We start from the raw sequence: 20,085 nt of genomic DNA on the forward strand, positions 1-20,085 counted from the left end.
TTAAGCGTTTTAGAATGTCCCAAAACTGTGCCTTGAACTTAGCACTGACGTATTTCTTTATTTGAATCCAAGTTCAAAATAAAACTCTATGAACCGCTCCATTGTGAACATACGGAGCTGTATGAAGCACTGCAAGCTGTAAAGTAAACAGGATGAGTTTTTCCGAACTCAACTGGTTTTGCGAGAGAGCGCAAAGTTTCTCGAGGGAACGCAAAACATTTGAAAAATATTTTCACATTTTTTCCACTCACCCCAAATTTTTCCCACCACCATGTCCCTTAAAGGGCTCCGTACCAGAGAGCGCCCTAGCGCTGAAAACCCTCATATGCGTGGTGATCCAAAGTAATAGAAATGACGCACCAGGAAATCCCTAATATTGGACAAAGGCATCCAGCTAAGGCTGTAACCAAGTCAAAAGACAATAGAAATGCTTTGAATGGTGAAACATTAAGACAATAAACACTCGACTGCATCAATAAATAGTTTATATGTGTTCTTAAAACCAGCTTGGGTATTTCTGTAATAATGAATTATATTTATAATAATTTTACAGTATAGAATATATATTTCTGTCATTCTGTGATAAGATGCTACATCAGATCACAAAAGCAAGTTATTTCTAACATTCGACTGATGTTATTAAGTAAAAACATGCTATAATGTTCTCTTTTGTTGGACAACAGGTTTAGAAACACTTCTCATTACAAAACATCACAAGGAAAGATGTAACCAATAACAAGACAAACTCCAGACAATTCCTCTGAAATGCTTTAATCATGGCCAGGAGGATCTCAGACCAGTTTCAGAGCGAATCCCCCCAACAAAAAGAGTACAACAGTTTATACAGAGTAAGTGTATGACAAAGATGACATGACATTTTTGATCCATTACATATAGAAATTTTGCTGTAACATTCCTCCAGGCAAACAACACATTAAGTATTTTTGCAAGGTTTAATGCCAGTGTAACAATACTTAAAATACTTTTACCCGACCATTCTGACTGTGTTAACCGCAACTACATATATTTTGGCAGAAGTGTATATTTTAGTGAATTTTACTATTTCACCCTAATTTCCTTTAATAAATCTATTTTACACTAGGCATACAAATTAGTTAACTTGGCTCAAGATGGACAAAACATGTCTCTGATTTGATCGTGTAATTTTCGTCCTACTTTTGAGAAGTAGTCCTAGGTTTTTGGCCCGATCAGAACCAAACCGGTGCAGAAAACTTCTCTGGAGTCTAACTGTCAATAATTACCAAAATAAAGTAGAAATTTCGATTCATGGTCGCTAGGGGCGCCAAAACGTTCAAAGTTTACCAAAATGGCTGTAACTCATGACTGGGATGAGATATTTTCACCAAACTGTATGTACAGTAAACTGATATGTAAGAGCGCATTCTGTAGTCACATGAAAAAGGACGCAGCAACTGGCCACTTAGTGGTGTTTTAAATTGGAAAAATGGCTATAACTATGCAACCCTAAGTCTGATTGACTTGAAAATTGGCATGCAGTGTCTTTGTCCAAGGCGCCAAGACTGCCTTTAAGGACTTTAGTGTATCTTGCCACCATCAGCCTTTGTGTTTTTCACGTGTAAAGGACTGTATATCGCACACGCCTACGACATTCGACCGCATGGTAGAACTCGTCATTCTGAGCAACTTTGCCTCTTGTGTCAGTCGAATTGTTCGTCAAATATTGGGAGATTATTTCAAAAGCCAACGTTCACAAACTAGTTCTAGACTATTGGCTCATCCTCAATAACTGTTAGAAAGCACTAAAACACATGCATGTCCCTTGTAAACTGTCTGTGTTGGCTGTGAATGGTCTTTTCTCTCTATGATGTGTTTACATGCCTTAAAGTGCTTGATCCCCAATAATTGCTGCTTGCAGCTATAATTTAAATCGATGCACGAGGGTTAAGCTGGTTTTAGTTCTGGTGTAGCTGATGTACATATAAAAAGCTACGCTATTCAAAATTGGTCAGCCAGTGTTTTCTGTTGAAGGTGGATGACTACCTAGGGTTAAAGTTAGTGGTTAAATAATAAGCAAAATAATCAAGCATAGTGTTAGTTCTGTCAGGTTGACATTAGTCAAGCTCGCATCATTTAATTCTCAGCTGATGTTTTCTTTTTAAATTGAGTTTTTCTGATGCACTGGTAGATTATTATTATTTTTTTTGTATTAAACACAATCTAAATTTTTTTTTTTTTTTTTTTTAGAAAACAAGACATTATATCTATTTTTTTCTTCTTAAGTAAATGCATCTTGACAACCCCCACCCCCTCCCCCCAGTGTAATGCCCACCTTGGTGCAGTATTTCTGAAAACGCAGTCAGTTCTATCAGTGAGGATAGGAACAGGCAGGACATAATGACTGATATGTCAAACCAGATCAGTGCATTAATACTTCTTGTAGTGCAAAAGACATGAAACAGATATCTCACTATTCTGTTTCAGTCTGAATCACTTTAGCAGCTTTGATAAATCTCTATATACTAAAAAAAACATCAATTTCTAGGGGTGCCCTCTAATAGTCGCCTAACCGTTAGTTGACCAGAAGAGGCTGAATTGTATTAGTCGCTTAGTTGCAGAAAAGAAAAAAAATCACGTAGTCTGTGATGGACAGATTATTATGTGTGGTAATTACTGTACATCAGTCAGGACATGCAAGCCTTCATTTCGTTCTTCGACCTCAAATGTGGCTTCTCAGAAACATGTAAGTAGTAGCATCATTACATGGCCGCTCACTTTAGCGTGAACTTAGAAAAATGTGGGGTAAGTGTTAGTGCGGAGTGTGGCAGTCTTCTTGCTGTTTTTTTTCCCTGATGCATTCATTTTTGATGTCATTTAAATTAGTATGCTATATAATAGATGTGACAATTGTACTGGTATTGGTACCGATTACTGAAATCTTTGGGTCACTTTGTGAGTAAACAGAGTTTAAGGACATCTCATCTAATTCAAAAGAATGTTATTTGGTTCAGGCGGCGAGTTACCATCATCATCCTCCTGTAAGAAAACACATTCACAAAAGGTAAAATTAATGAGGAGGTCTGATGTTTAAGTTTAATGTATTTTAAAGATAATCCGCATAAGCTTTACAGATCTTCATTGGAAAGAGACAGTGTTTTTCATGTTTGTTCGATGAACATAAACAAGTTTTGCATGCATTTGTGAAACTCTCATTAAGACACTAAAAGTCTACAGGTGGAAGAAAATTAATGTCAGAGTTCCAATAACTTAGAGCACTAAAGAGACCTTTCTACTGTTTTAGTCTCTGATCAGCTGTGTGAAGATAACATAGACCTGCTGCAGGGGGCATGAAGACTGCAGATGTGAACAGAGCAATAAACAGCAGTGTCTGTAATGTAAGACAACTAGTTGTTGAATCTTTTTATGTTCATACAAATATTTACACATAAAATGAAAGTTGGTTGCAAGTGGAATGAGGTTTCTTTTTCTTTTTTTTTGAGTTTGAGTTTACTAGAGACTTGCGTTTGTTCCGGTTGTTTGTGGAGAGGTTTTCATTCCCTAATAATTTAACACAAAGTCTTAAACTGCATCAGATGGTCATCTTCCTTAATGTAAACTTGGAATTATTGTTATTTCAATATCACATCTAGAATTCTTTGAACTGATGTACTGGTGTTTTCTAATAAGGCAATTGTGACAAAGGTTTGCATTTTGTGTTGTTATATTAATTGTTATTTAGTTTATGCTTGGACATTGCCTCACTGGTGAATATCTGGTTCTGCATTGTTATAAATTTAATACAAGATGGATGACTATTTACAGTGCACGTTTTTGTTTCAGTCAACGATTAAAAAAAAAGAATTAGAGTTATATAACAAAATGAATACAAAAAAGTATTCATACCACTGTTCCTGTAATATTTTGCACAGTAAATCTCATATATCTTGTTAAAACAGCTATATGTAAAACTTACATTCTGTGTCACTGTAGTATGGCTCCTGCGGCGACAGTAAAACACACCAGCAGCTACAGCAGCAGCAGCAGCCACCAGCAGAACAACAACAACAACTATTCCTGCTACAGCAGCTGAAGACAGATCTGAATCTGGAACAGCTAAAGACAGACAGTCATTATTACTAGAGAGTGAATGATAATAAATCCAATATTTAGCAATATCTTCAAATGATATTTACTGCTCCAAGTGTGTTCATGGTGTGTGTGTGTGTGTGTGTGTGTGTGTGCACTTGGATGGATTAAATACACCATATTTGGCCACACATCACATCAATTTCACTTTTTACTTCAGACATCAGTTGTATGACATTGATTGAACTTATAAATGGCACCTTCTGTTGTTTCTGGCTCATATAGGGAAACTGGCTGATACTATTAATTTGACATGTTGCTAACATCAATCAAAGTGTTATTGACTCAAACAGTCCACAGACCAAACCCAACACATACTGGGTTGTATATATGTATATATTTTTTTTTAATTCCTTGAAGGAAAATGCATTGAATGACTAAGGCTTTTGCTCACCAGTGACAGTAACGCTGAATCTCTTCACTCTGGTGATGCTGAAGCTGCTGTCTCTGCTGATGATCTGTAGTTTAAAGAGTCCAGTGTCTGTGGTTCTGGTGTTTGTGATGGTCAGAGATCCAGTCTGATGATCCAGCTCCAGTCTGTCTCTGAATTTGTCAGGACACTGTTCATCTGCACAGATCTTACTCTGATCTCCAGTGATTTCAGCGATGAGAATGTTATTAAAATACCACGTCACCACACCATTTAGGTTTTTTGTTACACCAGGATCTAAAGTGACAGATTCTCCCTCCTTCGTCTCATATTGTTCAGTGGCAGGAACATCTGAAAAACAAACCAACAGCTTCTGGAGGATTTTGTATTTAAAAAAATATATTTCAAACTGCATTTAAACACACATTAAATGACTCACCAGTGACGGAAACACTGAAGATCTTTTCACTGTCACTGCTGCTGATGATTTTCAGTTTATATTCCCCTGAGTCTGTGGTTTTGGTGTTTGTGATGGACAGAGATCCAGTCTGATGATCCAGCTTCAGTCTGTCTCTGAATCTCTCAGTACCTGCATTACACCGAACATCTGTACAGATATAACTGAGATCTCCACTAATTTGAGCGATGCGAACGCTGATGAAATACCATTTAATATCTTCTTGTTGCTTTGTTTCAACCCCAGTGTGTAGACTCACTGAATCTCCCTCTATCGCTGACACTGACACTCCGCCTCCAGATACACCTGAAGAAACACACAAACAAACAAAAAATGCATACAGTAGTGCTGTGAAAGTATTTGTGTACAGATCATAAAAAGATTGTGAGTAGAGAAATATGTCTGGATTCATAATGTCATGCATGCAAACAAACAGCACATCATTGATTTACACATTTACTGTTCAGATAACATACACGAGTCTCATACAACACAAATCAACAACCTCATATTCATATTTTCACCCCCTTTCCCTATACATATATTTGAACATTAAATTAATCAAACGTTTTCATAGACTCATAATAAATATTACATAGATAACTAGTACCTACAAAAATATATGAGAATTATTTTGCACAACATGACAACACAGTGCCATGTTTTCTACATTTTATAAATATATTTTAGTCCGTAATCTCCCACGTAAATAACGTGTATAGGCAAAATTTAGGCCTACATTTTATGAATTTGGCAGAAGCTTTCAACCAAAGCGACTCACATTACATCCAAGCTACACTCGATACGTTTATTAACTGATATTAAATATCAACTTTTAGGCCTACTTAAGTTAGGCTACTTGTTTATACCCACTCACGTGACATGTAAAATGACACTGTTTTCACGCAAATGAAACCGATCTGATCTCGTTTGAATTTTTTTTTTTTGTACTTAAAATGCGTTCCGCTGACCATCGATTTCTGTGAACAGTGTTAACTGACCATTAATAAATCACTGCAGCGCCAGCGTAGGCCTATGGCCACAGAAATCAACGGAGAAGAGAATGTAACGAATAAGATATCTCACCATGGTAGAGTAAAACCAAAGTCACTGCGAGTACATTAAAGAAAATATTCATTATCGCCACTTTTCCCCTCAGAAAACGAATGATTCTGATTCATAAGCATTATTCTTCTGCTTTGACGGAAGGCAGAAAGTGAAACTGAACTCTGGGAGGTTCCTTACGGAGGGAGAGTGATTACCTAACTTAGTAAACATTCTTGGCATTTTCTATGGGAAAAAAAATAAATAAAAATGTTATCCATTTTATCCATTTTTTGCTCGCATATTTCCAACAATTGACCTTTTTTATTATTATTATTTTACTTTTTTGAGCAAGGTGCCACTGTCAGGGGAGTCAAAAGATAATTACGTCAGCATAAGGGTTGTCAATTAACTTATAAATAATAAGGGACAACTGTGATTCTTTTTTTTTTTTCTTTAATAAAATAGTTTTTATTGGTGTATTCTGGTAGAAAACAAGTGTTTATTCTATAAGAAAATAAGGGACAGAATAAGAGATGCTCCAAATATTTGTACTGTATAATGTAGGCCATGTCTGCCTGCAGTTAAAAAGTTATCAGAAACAACCACAATTGTTTTGCTTAACCTATTTATGTACAATTATTCTAATACGAATGTTAATGTCATACAAAAAAAAAAAAAAAAAAATATATATATATATATATATATATATACACAAATTGTAAATCATATAAGTAAATTATTCCAATATAGAATTGTGACTTCAGTAGTAATTTAGGAGAAGAAAAAACTGTTAAATAACAAATGGCATGGCATTTGAAAGCATAACAACTGAAGGTTTATGAAACGTCAGTCAATAAACCATTTTAAACAATGTCACTTAAAGTTTTGAACTAAAATAGTATTGCAACCATATAGCCTTTGAATGAATGAAAATGCATATTTTGCATATTATTATTATTACTTATTTTTTCAATTAAAGGAAACTTCTTCTGTTTTCAATTAAAGAAATAATCAATAATCAATAATAACCTTCAATAATGAGGTCCAAATGTAAGAATACGGGAGAAGTTTTCCCCCTCCATTTAAAAGCATTAACTTACAATGAAATACGTCTTCCCTCGGGAAGATTTAATGTTTTTCTGCCTTGCTGGATGTTCATGATCAATAAGTTGTTTGCATTGGCCCAAACTGATTTGGCAAAATCTAAGCACGGATTCTGAAGGTTATTGCCGTTAGAGCGAGTTCTGCTGGCTGTGAAGCAGAGGATTCCGCTTGGTCTTAAAGCCTTCACCAAAGACCTTAAAATATATCATATATATATCATATAATGCTGTCATATAATGTCACACACACATATGGCATTCAGAAATGCAAGACAACATTCACCTTCACAGATTAAACAGGTGGGCAGTTCTCCTCTGGCAAACAAACACTGTATGATTATAATTCAGCCTGCATCGCAAATCAGATTGGGATCGGTAGCATTCAGAATATCTCATCCAGTTCCTTCTGCTTGAAGATCAGATTCATCACGCTGGTATGGAGACAAAGACAGGAGTCTGTGCAACTTGTCTGGTTCTTGTTGGTCTTTGTTGAGGATCTGTTCTAATGGCTGACGTGTCGACGAGGTCTTCACATGGGATCGTCACGAGGTTGTATATAGGTGCAGGTTCACCATCTGGTCTGGATCCAGCTGTCTGTAACCTTAGGATAAGGATGAGACAGACAGACTAATATTAGTGTGGATGTTATACTTCTTATGAAGCATGTACATTAGATGTTGTGGGAAGTGTTTTTGGTTCCGGTTGATCTAATTTATGCAGCCATACAATTTGAATTATTGAAATATGATAATGTGTTACAGGTACGCCAGGTTAAAAATCTGTTTTTTTAGTCTAGATTAGAATAGGGTTAGTGGTCGTGTCACGTTACGCTGTTGCAGGAAGACGCTGGAGGCACGAGGAAACGTTTAACAGTCTTTAATCAAGGAAACACTGGGAATAATCACAACAGGAGCTGAGCAAACACACGTAGAAACAAGCAGACCCGACGAAACCAAACTGAACAAACTGGGGCTTATAAACACAAGATAATGAGGGACAGTGCGGGAATAAAAATCCAGTTTTGATTTTCTGAGCAGTATGGTGTCATATTGCTCAGGCCCCGCCCACATCTGCTGAAGTACTGTCCAATATTAGCATATTTTCGCCCTCAGCCAGTTGTACAAAGTCCATCATTTTCTCCACGCTCCAGCAGCTGTAGCGACAATGTCTTGTAAGCAATGCATAAGAACATAAACAATAAACATAAGAATCTTAATTTTCTCCCGACATCAGAGCCACTGAGGACGCTGTGCATTAGTTTTGTTTTTAATGGCAATGCGCCACCGAATACACCTAAATTCGTTTATGTCTGCGCAAATCATTTTACTCCAGACTGCTTTCTGAACGAGGGACAATTCAAGGCAGGTTTTGTTAAAAAGTTAAAACTCAAGGATAGATCAGTACACATTGTTTGTGATCCAGCTGCACCTCCAGAAGACGTACGTCTGACAGTTTATGTTTTATGATTATTTGCAAATAGCCTTTGCTCTTCCACGGAAGAGTGGGCAGATTCAGCAGAGCTCATTAGCATTTAAAGGGACATTCCCCAAAATGAGTCGCTGTGAACAGAGCAAAATAAAAAGGTTGTTGTTTCACACAACCACTGAGAAATTTTAACCAAACTATGTTGCAGACCGTTCATGAAGAACCTAAAGAATCATACCAACTTGTGGAAGATCAATGTCCCCTTTGAAACAGCCACCACAAAATCAGACTTACTTTGAGATCATTCTGAGGTTAAATACATATTTAAAATCATAACAAAAAATATTTGATTAGCTATGATACTGTTTTTGAAATCAAATCTTTGCACAGCTATGACAGGAAACACTGGAATCTAACAATGCCTCGGAAAAAAAAAAAACAGTTAATCATTTAACAAACAAAGCATAGCTACACACAAAGCCATATAGGAAATAAAAGAGTTATTGAATGAGCATGTTCTAAACTCCTGAAACATTGGTGTCAATTAAATCTGTATGTTGGAGTGTGTGTGAAAAAAAGCAGATGTAACCCCCTTTGTAATCCTTAACATTTTCATAAGTAACTGTAATTTAATTACACGTTTTTTTCTCAGTAACTGTAACTGATTACAATTACTTTTATTTTGTAATTAAATTGCGTTACATGTAACTAGTTACTTCCCAACACTGCTGATATGTACAGCATCACACCACATCTTATTGCCATCTACTTCCAGCCTAAAGGAATTATGTATATGCGTGGTTAATGCTAAGCATTTTACTTGCCTGCAAAGCTGATTGTGAGGTTCAAAAGAAAAGCAAGACATGAAGAAACTTTTTTTCACCTACAAGTTTGTCCAGATCAAACCACATCTCTGAAGGAAGTCAACCGCAGCAGTTTCAGTTTGACTCAGAAGACGAGCTGCAAGAGTAACAATGTGAGATAGAAGATAGTATTCACTTTTTGTTGTGTTTTTACCATACGCAATATCACAGTAAAGCAACTACTTTAGAAAAATGCTCAGTATTAAATAAAATTAAAAATGTTTTAAGTCTTAATAAGTGCTAGAAGAGCACTTATATGTAACTATAAATCATTTGTAAAGTACCTGTAAAGCACCCACATGCAGGGTTAAACTCGTGGGAGGATTCACACACCAGCTCAAGTGCTTCCAGCAGATAGTTTCATTACATCAGACTTTTCAGAAAATGTTTCATGTGTTTGCTTTGTTATGTTTGTGCTGGTGGCGTCTGACGGGTAAGTCGTAAATATCTATTTTTTGTCTTAATATCAGTAACATTCTTTACAGATGTTAAATATCAAGGTGATTTTTATGTAGATGACTGAGTAGCTTCATACACTGAAGACAAATCTCTCAGAAGCTTTAATCTGTGTAAAATCTGTTTATTCTCCAGGTGTGTTTAGTGAGTCGGTGTCAGTGATGGAGGGAGATTCTGTCACTTTATACACTGGTGTTATTGAAATATGTGAAGGTGACGACGTACTGTGGAAATATGAAAACTCTCTCATAGCTAAAATTAAAAAAAGAAGAAAATCTTCTCCACATGGCATTATTGATGGGAGATTCAGAGACAGTCTGAAGCTGGATGATCAAACTGGATCTCTGACCATCACAAACATCAGAACTGAACATACTGGAGTTTATCAACTAGAGATAAGTGGAGCGAATCTGACATCAAAAACATTCAGTGTTTCCGTCTATGGTGAGTAGAGACATAATTTGTCCTGTCCTTCCTTATTTATTAAAAGAATATTCAGTATAACTTAAGCTCAATCAACAGCATTTGTGGCATATTGATGATTACTAAAATCATATTTCCATATATTAAAAAATTTATGATTTTGTAACCTGTGATACATCTTTCAGGATTCATTGATGAAAAAAAAAAAAAAAAAGCAGCCATTATTTCACATAGACATTTTTTTGTAACAATATACACTAATGTTCAAAAGTTTGGGATCAGTAATTTTTTTCTTTCTTCTTTTGAAAGAAATTAAAACGTTTATTGCTAAAACATGATAAAGACTTATACTGTTAGAAAATATTTCTATTTTGAATAAATGCTGCTCTTTTCAACTTTTTATTCATCACTGAATCCTGAAAAGTGTATCACAGGTTACAAAAAATATATATTTAGCACTGATAATAACTGAGTATCATCAAATAGGCATATTATGATGATTTCTGAAGGATCATGTGACACTGAAGACTGGAGTAATGGCTGATCAAAAATCAGCTTTGTGTCAGAAATAAATTATATTTTAAAGTATATTAAAATAGAAAACCATTATTTTAAATTGCAATTAAAAATGAAAAAAATCCGTATTCTTGACATACTCAACACATTGAGATGAAAATAAGAGCGTTGATCAGATTCATCCATATTCATTTTTATTCTCTCATGTTTTCAGCTCGTCTGTCTGTTCCTGTCATCAGCAGAAACTCTTCACAATGTTCTTCATCATCATCATCATCCTCATCACAGCAGAATTGTTCATTGTTGTGTTCAGTGGTGAATGTGGGTCATGTGACTCTCTCCTGGTACAAAGGAAACAGTTTATTGTCCAGCATCAGTGTGTCTGATCTCAGCATCAGTCTCTCTCTACCTCTGGAGGTGGAATATCAGGATAAAAACACCTACAGCTGTGTGCTCAACAATCCCATCAGCAACCAGACTCAACACCTCAACATCAATGAACTCTGTCACACATGTTCAGGTACGCAGTGTTCGAATTGTGTCAAAGCTCTTGGGGGGTTTCCCCTAACCAGAATCATTTAAAAGGTCGATTCATTCAGGAACGAAACACAGTCATGTTGCTCAGAGATGCGAAACAGTGCTGTGGCTGTGTTTGGAAACATTTTTTGGCGAAATAGAGCGAAAATAGGCAATATGGTGTCTAAAACGTAAGTCCATAAAAGTAGACCCCTTACAGATTCGAATGGTGTATTGCTCTTATATGTACGATCAAAAATGGCAGAGTAATTCAAGCTCATTTCAGCCTTATCAGGAAAATCTGCCTCAAAACACGTATACGCGTTTGTCGACCCCAGAGGGTTAATATTAACTTCTTGTTTATTGAACTGTTGTATAGGCTAAAATCAGTATCACATTTGTGATTTTTGTGAAAAATGTCACTCTTAGTGTTGTATTGATTAACTATATGAAATGATATAGCCTAAATATACACATTTTCTGCCCCCATATCTTGAATTTTGGCAGCATTCTAAATGCATTTTATTAGACTGAATCATGCAGTGAAAGAACACTCTAAATGAGCACAGTTAGTCTAGTTAAGCACTCATAACTCCTCTTAAAATCTGTATGATAAATGAATTTCTTACTTTTATCGTACGTACATCTGCACTTCTGTTACTTATGATGAGGGAATTCGCAAGTTTCAGTCTAAACAAAATTCAGCGATGACTAATCTGAACGCCTCTGATTGGCCACTGCATTCCTAAGCTCAACAGAATCATGTGTGATTGGTTATAATAAGCAACGCTGTAAAGACACGTAAAAATAAAATACGATGCAACATGAGCTATTTTTAGTCTAAATTTAATACAGCAATCAAATCCTTTCATTTAGTTTTCATTTTCATTAGTTTCATGTTTCTAGTATTATAGTTTTATAGGGTGTTATTGGGGGGTCCCAATGCTTATGGGAGGTCCGGGACCACACGACTGACAGATTTACTTACATGCATGACTGTCTGTCTTTTATCCTCTTTCAGTTCCTCCAGACTCAGTCTCTCTGATAGTGCTGATCTCTGCTGCTGCTGCTGGATCTCTGCTGATTATAGTTGCAGTCGTGATCTTCTGCATCTGCAGGAAATGTAAAAAAACAGGTCTGGAGATAAAAAAAAAAAAAAGGAACGCAAGTTTCAAAATAATGATCTTTTGTAAAGCACATTTTTTTTTTTATATAAGACTGAACTTTGTTTTAACATGTTGTTGATTATCGGTAATGCAGTCCAGACCCAGGAGAAAAACAAAACTGATTCAGCATTGTGTAAAACAACAACACAAAAAAAGGTAAGATCATTTTGACTGTGTTGCAACAAGTTGTTGTGGTTAATTAGTTTGAATTAAGTTTTGTGTGCAATAGCATCAGATGGTCAGTGAAGAGATGTGGATGGTCAGCTTTGATTATTACCTTCAGTATAGGGAGTACCATGTACATGCTTTTATGCTACTTAAACTAAGTGAATACACATATATGTACTATTTCAATTCTCTATCCCACCTCTCCTGCATATATTTGGAAAATTAAAATAATTATATATAGGCCTATTCATTCTGGAAATCAAGCTGCTAGAGAAGCACTTGGAAATGTCCAAGTATTGTACCAGTAGCTTAAAATTAGTCCTATTGTATTTGGAAGTAAACTACTGTACATGAGTCAAACCTACAGAATACAGCTATTTATCCAGACCAGCAACTTTTTGACACAAACTGTAAATGACCACAATAGATAACCAGGCGTACCTTAGTAGCTTACCTATTGCTAAAGATCCTCAGTTTGGAAACACTGACCTAAGCACAGCAAGAGCGTTAACTTGTGCTCGTGAGAGAGTCATTCTCCACGATGATTGGTCAATGAGTAGAAGCCCTATTACAACGATCATTTGAAGTTTCACAAAATTCTGAAATTGTTGTACTTTATGGGTTTTTTTCCGTTATTGGTCGTACATCGTCCAGAGGTCAAAATTAGCGTAGAAATACGATGATTATCATATGTCTGGCATCACTGTTTTCGGTGATCCGATCACAATGATCAGCCGTTTGCATTAATGTTTACAACTGTTATAGGCTACGTTTCATCTGCGATTTATTAACTGCTTATTAATTTGTCACATACTTTCACTTTCGGTGCACGAATTCTATTGAATGAACGGACTCGTGTCACGTGGCTTACGTGAATTTTAAATTAAAATTATTATTATTATTACTACTACTACTACTATATTCAATGATTAGATCGTCTATAATAATACCGTAATAATCCTGCATGAGTTCTATTGACAGCAGAATGACAGCCTGTCGCCGTTCACTATTATTGCACCTTTTTTTGAAAGTGAATGGAAACTGTCAGTCCCATAACTTTCTGCATAACACCGGAAGAAAGAGTGTTAAGTTTGTATCATCTCGGGTTATAACGGTAGACTTCCGTGTTTATCGTGGTCGGAGAGACATGATGAGAAAGTGGTGCCTTAAGACGCTTATCCGTTTTTAATCGCGTTGTTTTATTTACAACAGAGAACAGATTTCTCAATTTATTATGTTGGGAACGTGCGCGGGAACAACAGGGCGAGTTAACAACATGTGGCTCGCCGGGATTGTTTATTTGGCGACGGTGTTAAACTGTGAACATGTTTAACATCATGCTGAGTACATGATGTTGGTATCAGCCTCCTAGTGACCGTAGCAGGAACGTCTACTACAACACATTGGCTTGTTTTCCCAAAAATTAAGAACTATGACCAGTCACAGAATTTATTTCACAGGAATTTTAATACGGTCTTGTAAAGGTTGGTCTGCAGTTAGTATTCACTCTGAATTTGAAGAAAATTTAATTATATGTGTGTGTGAAACTGTTGCATTAGGTTCCTCACTGACTGTATTTTGTATTTTTTTTTTATTTGCAGAAATCAAAGAAGGAGCCTGTGTATGCAAATGTCACCAAAACAAGATGATCAAGAGAACTCACATGGGCCCTGCTTCACGCCTTAGTTCATATTTATTCTCTGACATTTGTTTATTCTCTGTATATTTGTGCATGCACTCTCCTAAAGAAAACTATTTAAGTTGTATAACTTGTAAATTGTATTCAGTGTTGGGAAGGTTACTTTGGAGATTGCAAATGTAATAAGTAGTGTAATTATTTCAATTACTTTTTAAAAAATATATAATTTAACTGATTACATCTGATTACTTTTATACACTTATAACAAATGTTTTCAACTGTTAATGATTTTCAAATATTTAAAGCAAGCAAGGTTAACCTTACAGGACTTAACACTGATCAAGAGAAAACTGAGAAATTCAGCACAAGGACATCATCGCTCTCTAGTGTCCAAAGCAAGAAATCACATTAGCACTACTTTTACAGTATAGAGTGCACTATAAATACTGTTTTCATAGTCACTATGCTGATGTTTATAATAATATGTAATAATAACAACAACAAACTCAATTAAACACAGATTACTTTGGTTTATTAGAATAAAATGTCTTTATATTGTCATTGCTTTTCGAGTGGCGCCATCTGGTGTGTTTAAAATAAAAGCAGCTAAAACAGCATTACAGCACTATGCAACAAGAGACTGAAAGTGTCATGTGACGTAATACGTAGTCACCAAACTTTGGTGTCGCTTGATGTGCATGTGAAGGTAGATAGAGTTGATCTTCCTTATGCTTAAATACTGAGTCATAGCTCACTTTTTCATTTAATGGACTAATTTAAAAATGTATCGCATGTTTTACATTCTTCAAAGGAAAATGCAGTGAATGACTAAATTATAGCCAACAGTGACAGAAACACTGAAGCTCCTAAAGTTGATGGTGCTGCTGATTTTTAGTTGTTAAAATCCCAACACTTAAAATTAGTTCTGTGAAATAGTGACAGCTTTAGTAAACAAAATAGATGTATTCTGATCAGATCTAGTAAAATAACTAAATTCAGTATTCCTAGATTAGAGATTATAGTAGCTTTTAATTAGATATATACACCAATGAACCATTACATTATGGCCATCTAATTAACTGCAGGAACTCCTTTAGCCCGCAAAACAGTAGCCATGCAATGAGGCGCTGATTCAACAACCGGTCCTCCAATTCCCGTACTTTGCAGGGTGGTGGTGATGTAGCGCAATCCCCCTTTTCCTAGTTGGACAACAATTGTTCTATTGGGTTCGTGTCAGGTGAATTTGGAGGCCAAGACATTGACAGAAATTCACCATCACGTTCCTCGAACCACTCCTTGATGATTTTGGCAGTGTGGCATGGCACATGATCCTGTTGGTAAAGCCCAAAGTATACTTCACTTTTTACGCATACACTCTAAAAAACGTTGGGTTATTTACTGTACCCAATATCTGGGTTAAACATATTGGGTCATTATGTTGGGTTATTTCGAACTTTTGTTGGGTTGTTTGTATAACAACGCAACCAGTTGGGTTAAATTTTAAATTCCAACGGTCGACCGGCGTAACTGTGACAGAAGATAAACGGGTAAGTAAATATCATACAATATATGCATATATGTTTTATTTTTTTGCGTTACAAAGTGATTTTAAGCTCTTACACAGTAATATCGCTGATTTTCTCCACAAATATATTTACATATTTACCCCTGTCGACTGCTTTTTGTCCGCTGTATTTGCAATTCGACTCCGATGCTTGTTTTATAGCAAACCTAAAGTAATAATAATAATAATAATAATAACAACAATACACGACTGGGATGCTTTTCCTCACTTTCTCTGTTTTTCCTAATACATTTTGGGAAATTTTTCACATATTTCAGATATTTGACAACGCGATCGGCTTCAAGACCCTGCTCTGCCTCTGTGCCTCATCCATCCGACACGCCCACTCTGGGAGGTAGCTATGCTGTGTTACAAAAGCGTGTAATTTAAAGCTACGACAAAATATGAAAGATTTTATCTATAAAGTTGTGACTTTACAGTGATTTTATAGTAGGTTAGTGACATATTCCATATACAGCTTCACTGATTGTTAGTTAATTCACTTTTTATTAACTAAACATGTTTAAACAGGATGCTATGGATTTCTATGTAAAGGATACACTTAGGAAGTGGAACCTGGAAACTTTAATTGACATATTTGCAGGTGAGAGATAATGTAGAAAGTCATTAAAAATGCAAATGTGGCATTATTGCAAAAACAGACACCCCTATTTTGTCTATTCTTTGACAAAAAAAAAAAAAAACATATTTTAACTTATTTTATCATATTTAAATGTATATTCACAATATTGAAAACTGTAGGAGTTGCTGGCCACATCCAGAAAAACGAATGGATCATGTCCCTCTGCTGGATGCTCATTGTCAAAACCCTTTTTTTCTGTAAATGTAATTCCTACAGGGGTTTTTTTTTCTTCTAACCAGCAGATGGCATTAGAATTCTGTTTTTGAATTCTGTATATTTTATAATTGACATGAACACTAAATTTTTTTTTTCATAAACATTTTGAAAAGTAAATAAAAAAGATAATTTATCAAATTTATATTATTAAAAATGTATATACAATCATATAATAGTTACAAGACCTGAAACCAAAACATTTTTGAACTGATGATCTGAATCAGGTGTTAAATAAGGGAGAGACACAAAATGTGCAGAGCAGTGGGTCCCCAGGACCAGGATTTAAATAAATAAATACATGCATACATAAATACATTCATAAATAAATACAGCAGTGTTAGTAATTTACTTGTCTTATTTTCCCGCTTACAGAGGAAGAAATTGACCAACAAAGCTTTCTGCTACTTGACGAGACTACCATAAATGCACTTATACCAAGAATTGGCCAAAGAGTAAAATTCACAAATTATTACAAGCAACTGCGCACTGTAAGTAACTAAAAAAAAATGCCTTTCACATGCTTCAAATGTAAAAAATCCACCCCAAACCACAAAGAATATTTCTTACATCTAAATGCCATTCATGGAATTAACAGTTCATCAAAATATTTCTGTTGCTGTGAGAACAACTGTGGTAGGACATTTGCATACATGTGGTCTTTCAAAAGACATCTGTTGAAAGATCACATGCAAGCAGATGAAAGGCCAACAAAAGAAATCTTTCCATCCACATCTTCTGAAGTTTCACATCAACAAACTGCTCCATCCACTAATGTGCAAACACCAGACACTGAAGATATGGGGACAGAGGAAGAGTGGGATGACTTTGACAAAGAAGAATTAACGAACCGTTTAGCTTTGTTTCTTGCAAAGCTAAGAGCTAAATCTTGCCAAACATATTCTGCTATCAACTTTGTTGTCAAACAAACCGCAAGCTTAATTACAGATATAGTAGGCGGTCTACAGGAGAAGACAATGTCCTTGTTTCAGCGTTTTGGACACCAAGATGACCAAGCAGTGAAAAACTTGAATGCTCAATTTGAGAGGGCTGCTGAGCCATTAAGAGACCTTGAATCGGAATATAAACAAATGAAATACTTTACAAAAACAGGGTGTTTCATCGAGCCTGTAGCTGAGTATTTTCCAGGGGTTTCCTACTGTCAGCGACACGATTCTGCATCTGGCATCGTTAAACAAACAGCAGTACCTGATTCATTTCAGTATATTCCATTGCGTCCACTTCTGAAAAAAGTTCTTGAAACACCTGGAACAATGAAAAAAATCATTGATTACCAGAACACAGTGCATGATGCTGGAGTATTACAAGACTTTCATGATGGAGAGCTTTACAAACGCAACTTCTTGTTTTCCAAAGAGCTTTCCATCCCACTTCTTTTGTACAACGACGATTGTGAGACTGTTAACCCCCTGGGCTCCAAAACCATTGTGCACAAATTAGGACTGATATACTTCCAGATCAAATGTTTGCCCCCCATGCTGTTGTCTTCTCTGTCTTCATGCTTTCTGTTAGCTGTCTATAAATCAGATGATGCTAAAACATATGGCATTGATTCTGTTCTGCAGCGCATAACTGACGACATTATGGACTTAGAAGTAAGGGGACTCCTTATTGACACTCCAGAATTTTGTGGTACTGTAAAGATCAGTGTGGCACAAGTTTGTGGTGACAACTTAGGACTGAATTCACTCCTTGGCTATGTAGAGAGTTTCACTGCTAACCACTGCTGTCGCTGGTGTAAGGTGCACAAAGAAGACATGTGGAGTCAGACTGTGGAAGACCCAGAAATGTTGCAATGCTCAAAATTATGCAGAAGACTTGGCATCCAATAACCATTCAGAAACAGGAATCAAACGAAAATGTGTCTTGGATGAGTTAAAGTGCTTCAGTGTTGTGGACAATGTAGCCCCAGACATCATGCACGACATTCTTGAGGGAATTGGACCCTTTGAAGTCAAGTTGGTCTTGGCATCCTTAGTGGCTGAAGGGCATGTGAGTTTAGAAACACTAAACTATAGACTGACCAGTTTTGATTATGGATTCCCTGATAGTTCCAATAAACCTAGTGTACTGGGACAACATGAACTTAAGAACCCTAACGGGGCAATGAGACAGACTGCTGCTCAAATGTGGTGCTTTTAAGGTTTTTGCCCATCATCATTGGAGACAAAATACCAAAATGGAACAAACATTGGGAACTGTTGCTGCTTCTTCTGTCATGCATGGAGTTCATTTCTCCCCTCCATCACAGAAGAGGCCACCATATACCTGAAACATCTCATTGCAGAACACCACACTGTATTCTTGCAGCTTTACCCACATCTACACCTGAAACCCAAACACCACTTTCTCCTCCATTACCCAAGAGGCATTCGGAAGATTGGTCCATTAAAACAATTTTGGACAATGAGATTTGAGGCGAGACATAATTTTTTAAACAGCTGAGCCACATTGTTTGTAATTTTAAAACATATGCAAAACCATGGCTTTCAGGAATCAGATGATGCTGTGCTACCGCTTACTGACAGAAAGTATTTTCTCCAAAAACACAGAATTTGGACCAGGACACGCTCATTTCTTGCTGCAATTCAAGGAGAATTTGTGAAGGGTCTTGAAGAACCCCTTTGCTGAAGTATTTGTTCCTGATTGGGTAGTAGTTAATGGCACAGAGTACAGACCAGGCATGACAGTCTCAATGGGATGTACAGAGGATGGAATACCCCAGTTTGGGCTGATAAAAGCTATCATAACCATTGGCCTCAATGTTGATGTGAAACTTGTTGTAAAAAAATGGCACACTGTGGGTTTTGACCGCCATTACTTCTCATACGCAGTGTCCCCTGATGAAGCTCTCGAGGCTGTCTCTGTGAACTCACTGCATGATTTTCAGCCCTTGCATGCAGTTAAATCATATAATGCAGAAGATGACTTGTACTACATTCCCTTGCGCTACAGACGTTTTTAAGATGTTAAGATGCAGAGTTTTTTTTATTTTATTTTTTTACATGAAATAGACATACACACATAGGTTATATGTAGATATTATAATTTTAAGGTTTGTTATTAAAATTTTAAAAAGCCAATTCTTGGTGTGGTGTACAAATCAACTGCAATGCATATATTGGGTTTGTACAGGGGCTGTATTGTCCAGTTATTAATTGTTTTTTTTTTTATTCAATTTGCTATGTAACATATACTGTAAATGAAACTAAAAACCAATATGTCTTCTCTTCACATATAGCCAGAAGAATCATCTGACAACAATGATACCGTAACTGAGGTGCCTACTGTGACACTGACTGTTGTGGAAAATGCAACCTCATTTGTACGTATTTCCCTTTCCCTGATCTTTAAAATCACACATCACATC

The 20,085-nt window shown here is 36.1% G+C and overlaps 2 protein-coding genes and 1 long non-coding RNA gene across 4 annotated transcripts; 2 read left to right on the forward strand and 1 right to left on the reverse strand.

Moving 5' to 3' along the window:
- Positions 1-755: 755 nt before the first annotated feature.
- On the reverse strand, positions 756-6,215 carry LOC131531046 (uncharacterized). The gene is made up of 5 exons (XM_058761599.1): positions 6,039-6,215; positions 4,935-5,258; positions 4,520-4,846; positions 3,953-4,092; positions 756-3,015 (listed from the first exon to the last, which is right to left on the reverse strand). Exons 1-5 carry the CDS (start codon positions 6,088-6,090, stop codon positions 2,962-2,964), a joined length of 897 nt encoding a protein of 298 aa, XP_058617582.1. The 5' UTR covers positions 6,091-6,215; the 3' UTR covers positions 756-2,961.
- Positions 6,216-9,415: 3,200 nt separating this feature from the next.
- LOC131531048 (SLAM family member 5-like) lies at positions 9,416-15,605 on the forward strand. Its single transcript, XM_058761600.1, has 6 exons — positions 9,416-9,823; positions 9,982-10,290; positions 11,000-11,305; positions 12,323-12,436; positions 12,562-12,623; positions 14,237-15,605. The coding sequence occupies exons 1-6, from the start codon at positions 9,775-9,777 to the stop codon at positions 14,282-14,284; spliced, it is 888 nt and encodes a 295-aa protein (XP_058617583.1). The 5' UTR covers positions 9,416-9,774; the 3' UTR covers positions 14,285-15,605.
- A 54-nt stretch (positions 15,606-15,659) lies between these two features.
- LOC131531054 (uncharacterized) lies at positions 15,660-20,041 on the forward strand. 2 transcript variants are annotated; one of them, XR_009268561.1, is made up of 4 exons: positions 15,660-16,193; positions 16,370-16,442; positions 17,070-17,185; positions 19,957-20,041. It is a non-coding gene; the product is annotated as an uncharacterized LOC131531054 (long non-coding RNA). The 2 variants fall into 2 exon arrangements; XR_009268560.1 differs by lacking the exon at positions 19,957-20,041 and having other exon boundaries at positions 17,070-17,954.
- Positions 20,042-20,085: the final 44 nt, after the last annotated feature.

This window comes from Onychostoma macrolepis, chromosome 22, assembly GCF_012432095.1.
Source record: "Onychostoma macrolepis isolate SWU-2019 chromosome 22, ASM1243209v1, whole genome shotgun sequence".
In the NCBI taxonomy this organism is placed as follows: Eukaryota; Metazoa; Chordata; class Actinopteri; order Cypriniformes; family Cyprinidae; genus Onychostoma; species Onychostoma macrolepis.

Coding starts and splice junctions, on each gene's coding strand:
- LOC131531046 (XM_058761599.1), bottom strand. CDS start 6,090: ATGAATATTTTCTTTAATGTACTCGCAGTGACTTTGGTTTTACTCTAC. Junction 4,093..4,519: donor ATTCAGCGTTACTGTCACTG/GTGAGCAAAAGC, acceptor GTCTGTCTTTAG/CTGTTCCAGATTCAGATCTG. Junction 3,016..3,952: donor ATACTACAGTGACACAGAAT/GTAAGTTTTACA, acceptor GTTTTCTTACAG/GAGGATGATGATGGTAACTC.
- LOC131531048 (XM_058761600.1), top strand. CDS start 9,775: ATGTTTCATGTGTTTGCTTTGTTATGTTTGTGCTGGTGGCGTCTGACG. Junction 9,824..9,981: donor GTGCTGGTGGCGTCTGACGG/GTAAGTCGTAAA, acceptor TTTATTCTCCAG/GTGTGTTTAGTGAGTCGGTG. Junction 11,306..12,322: donor ACTCTGTCACACATGTTCAG/GTACGCAGTGTT, acceptor ATCCTCTTTCAG/TTCCTCCAGACTCAGTCTCT.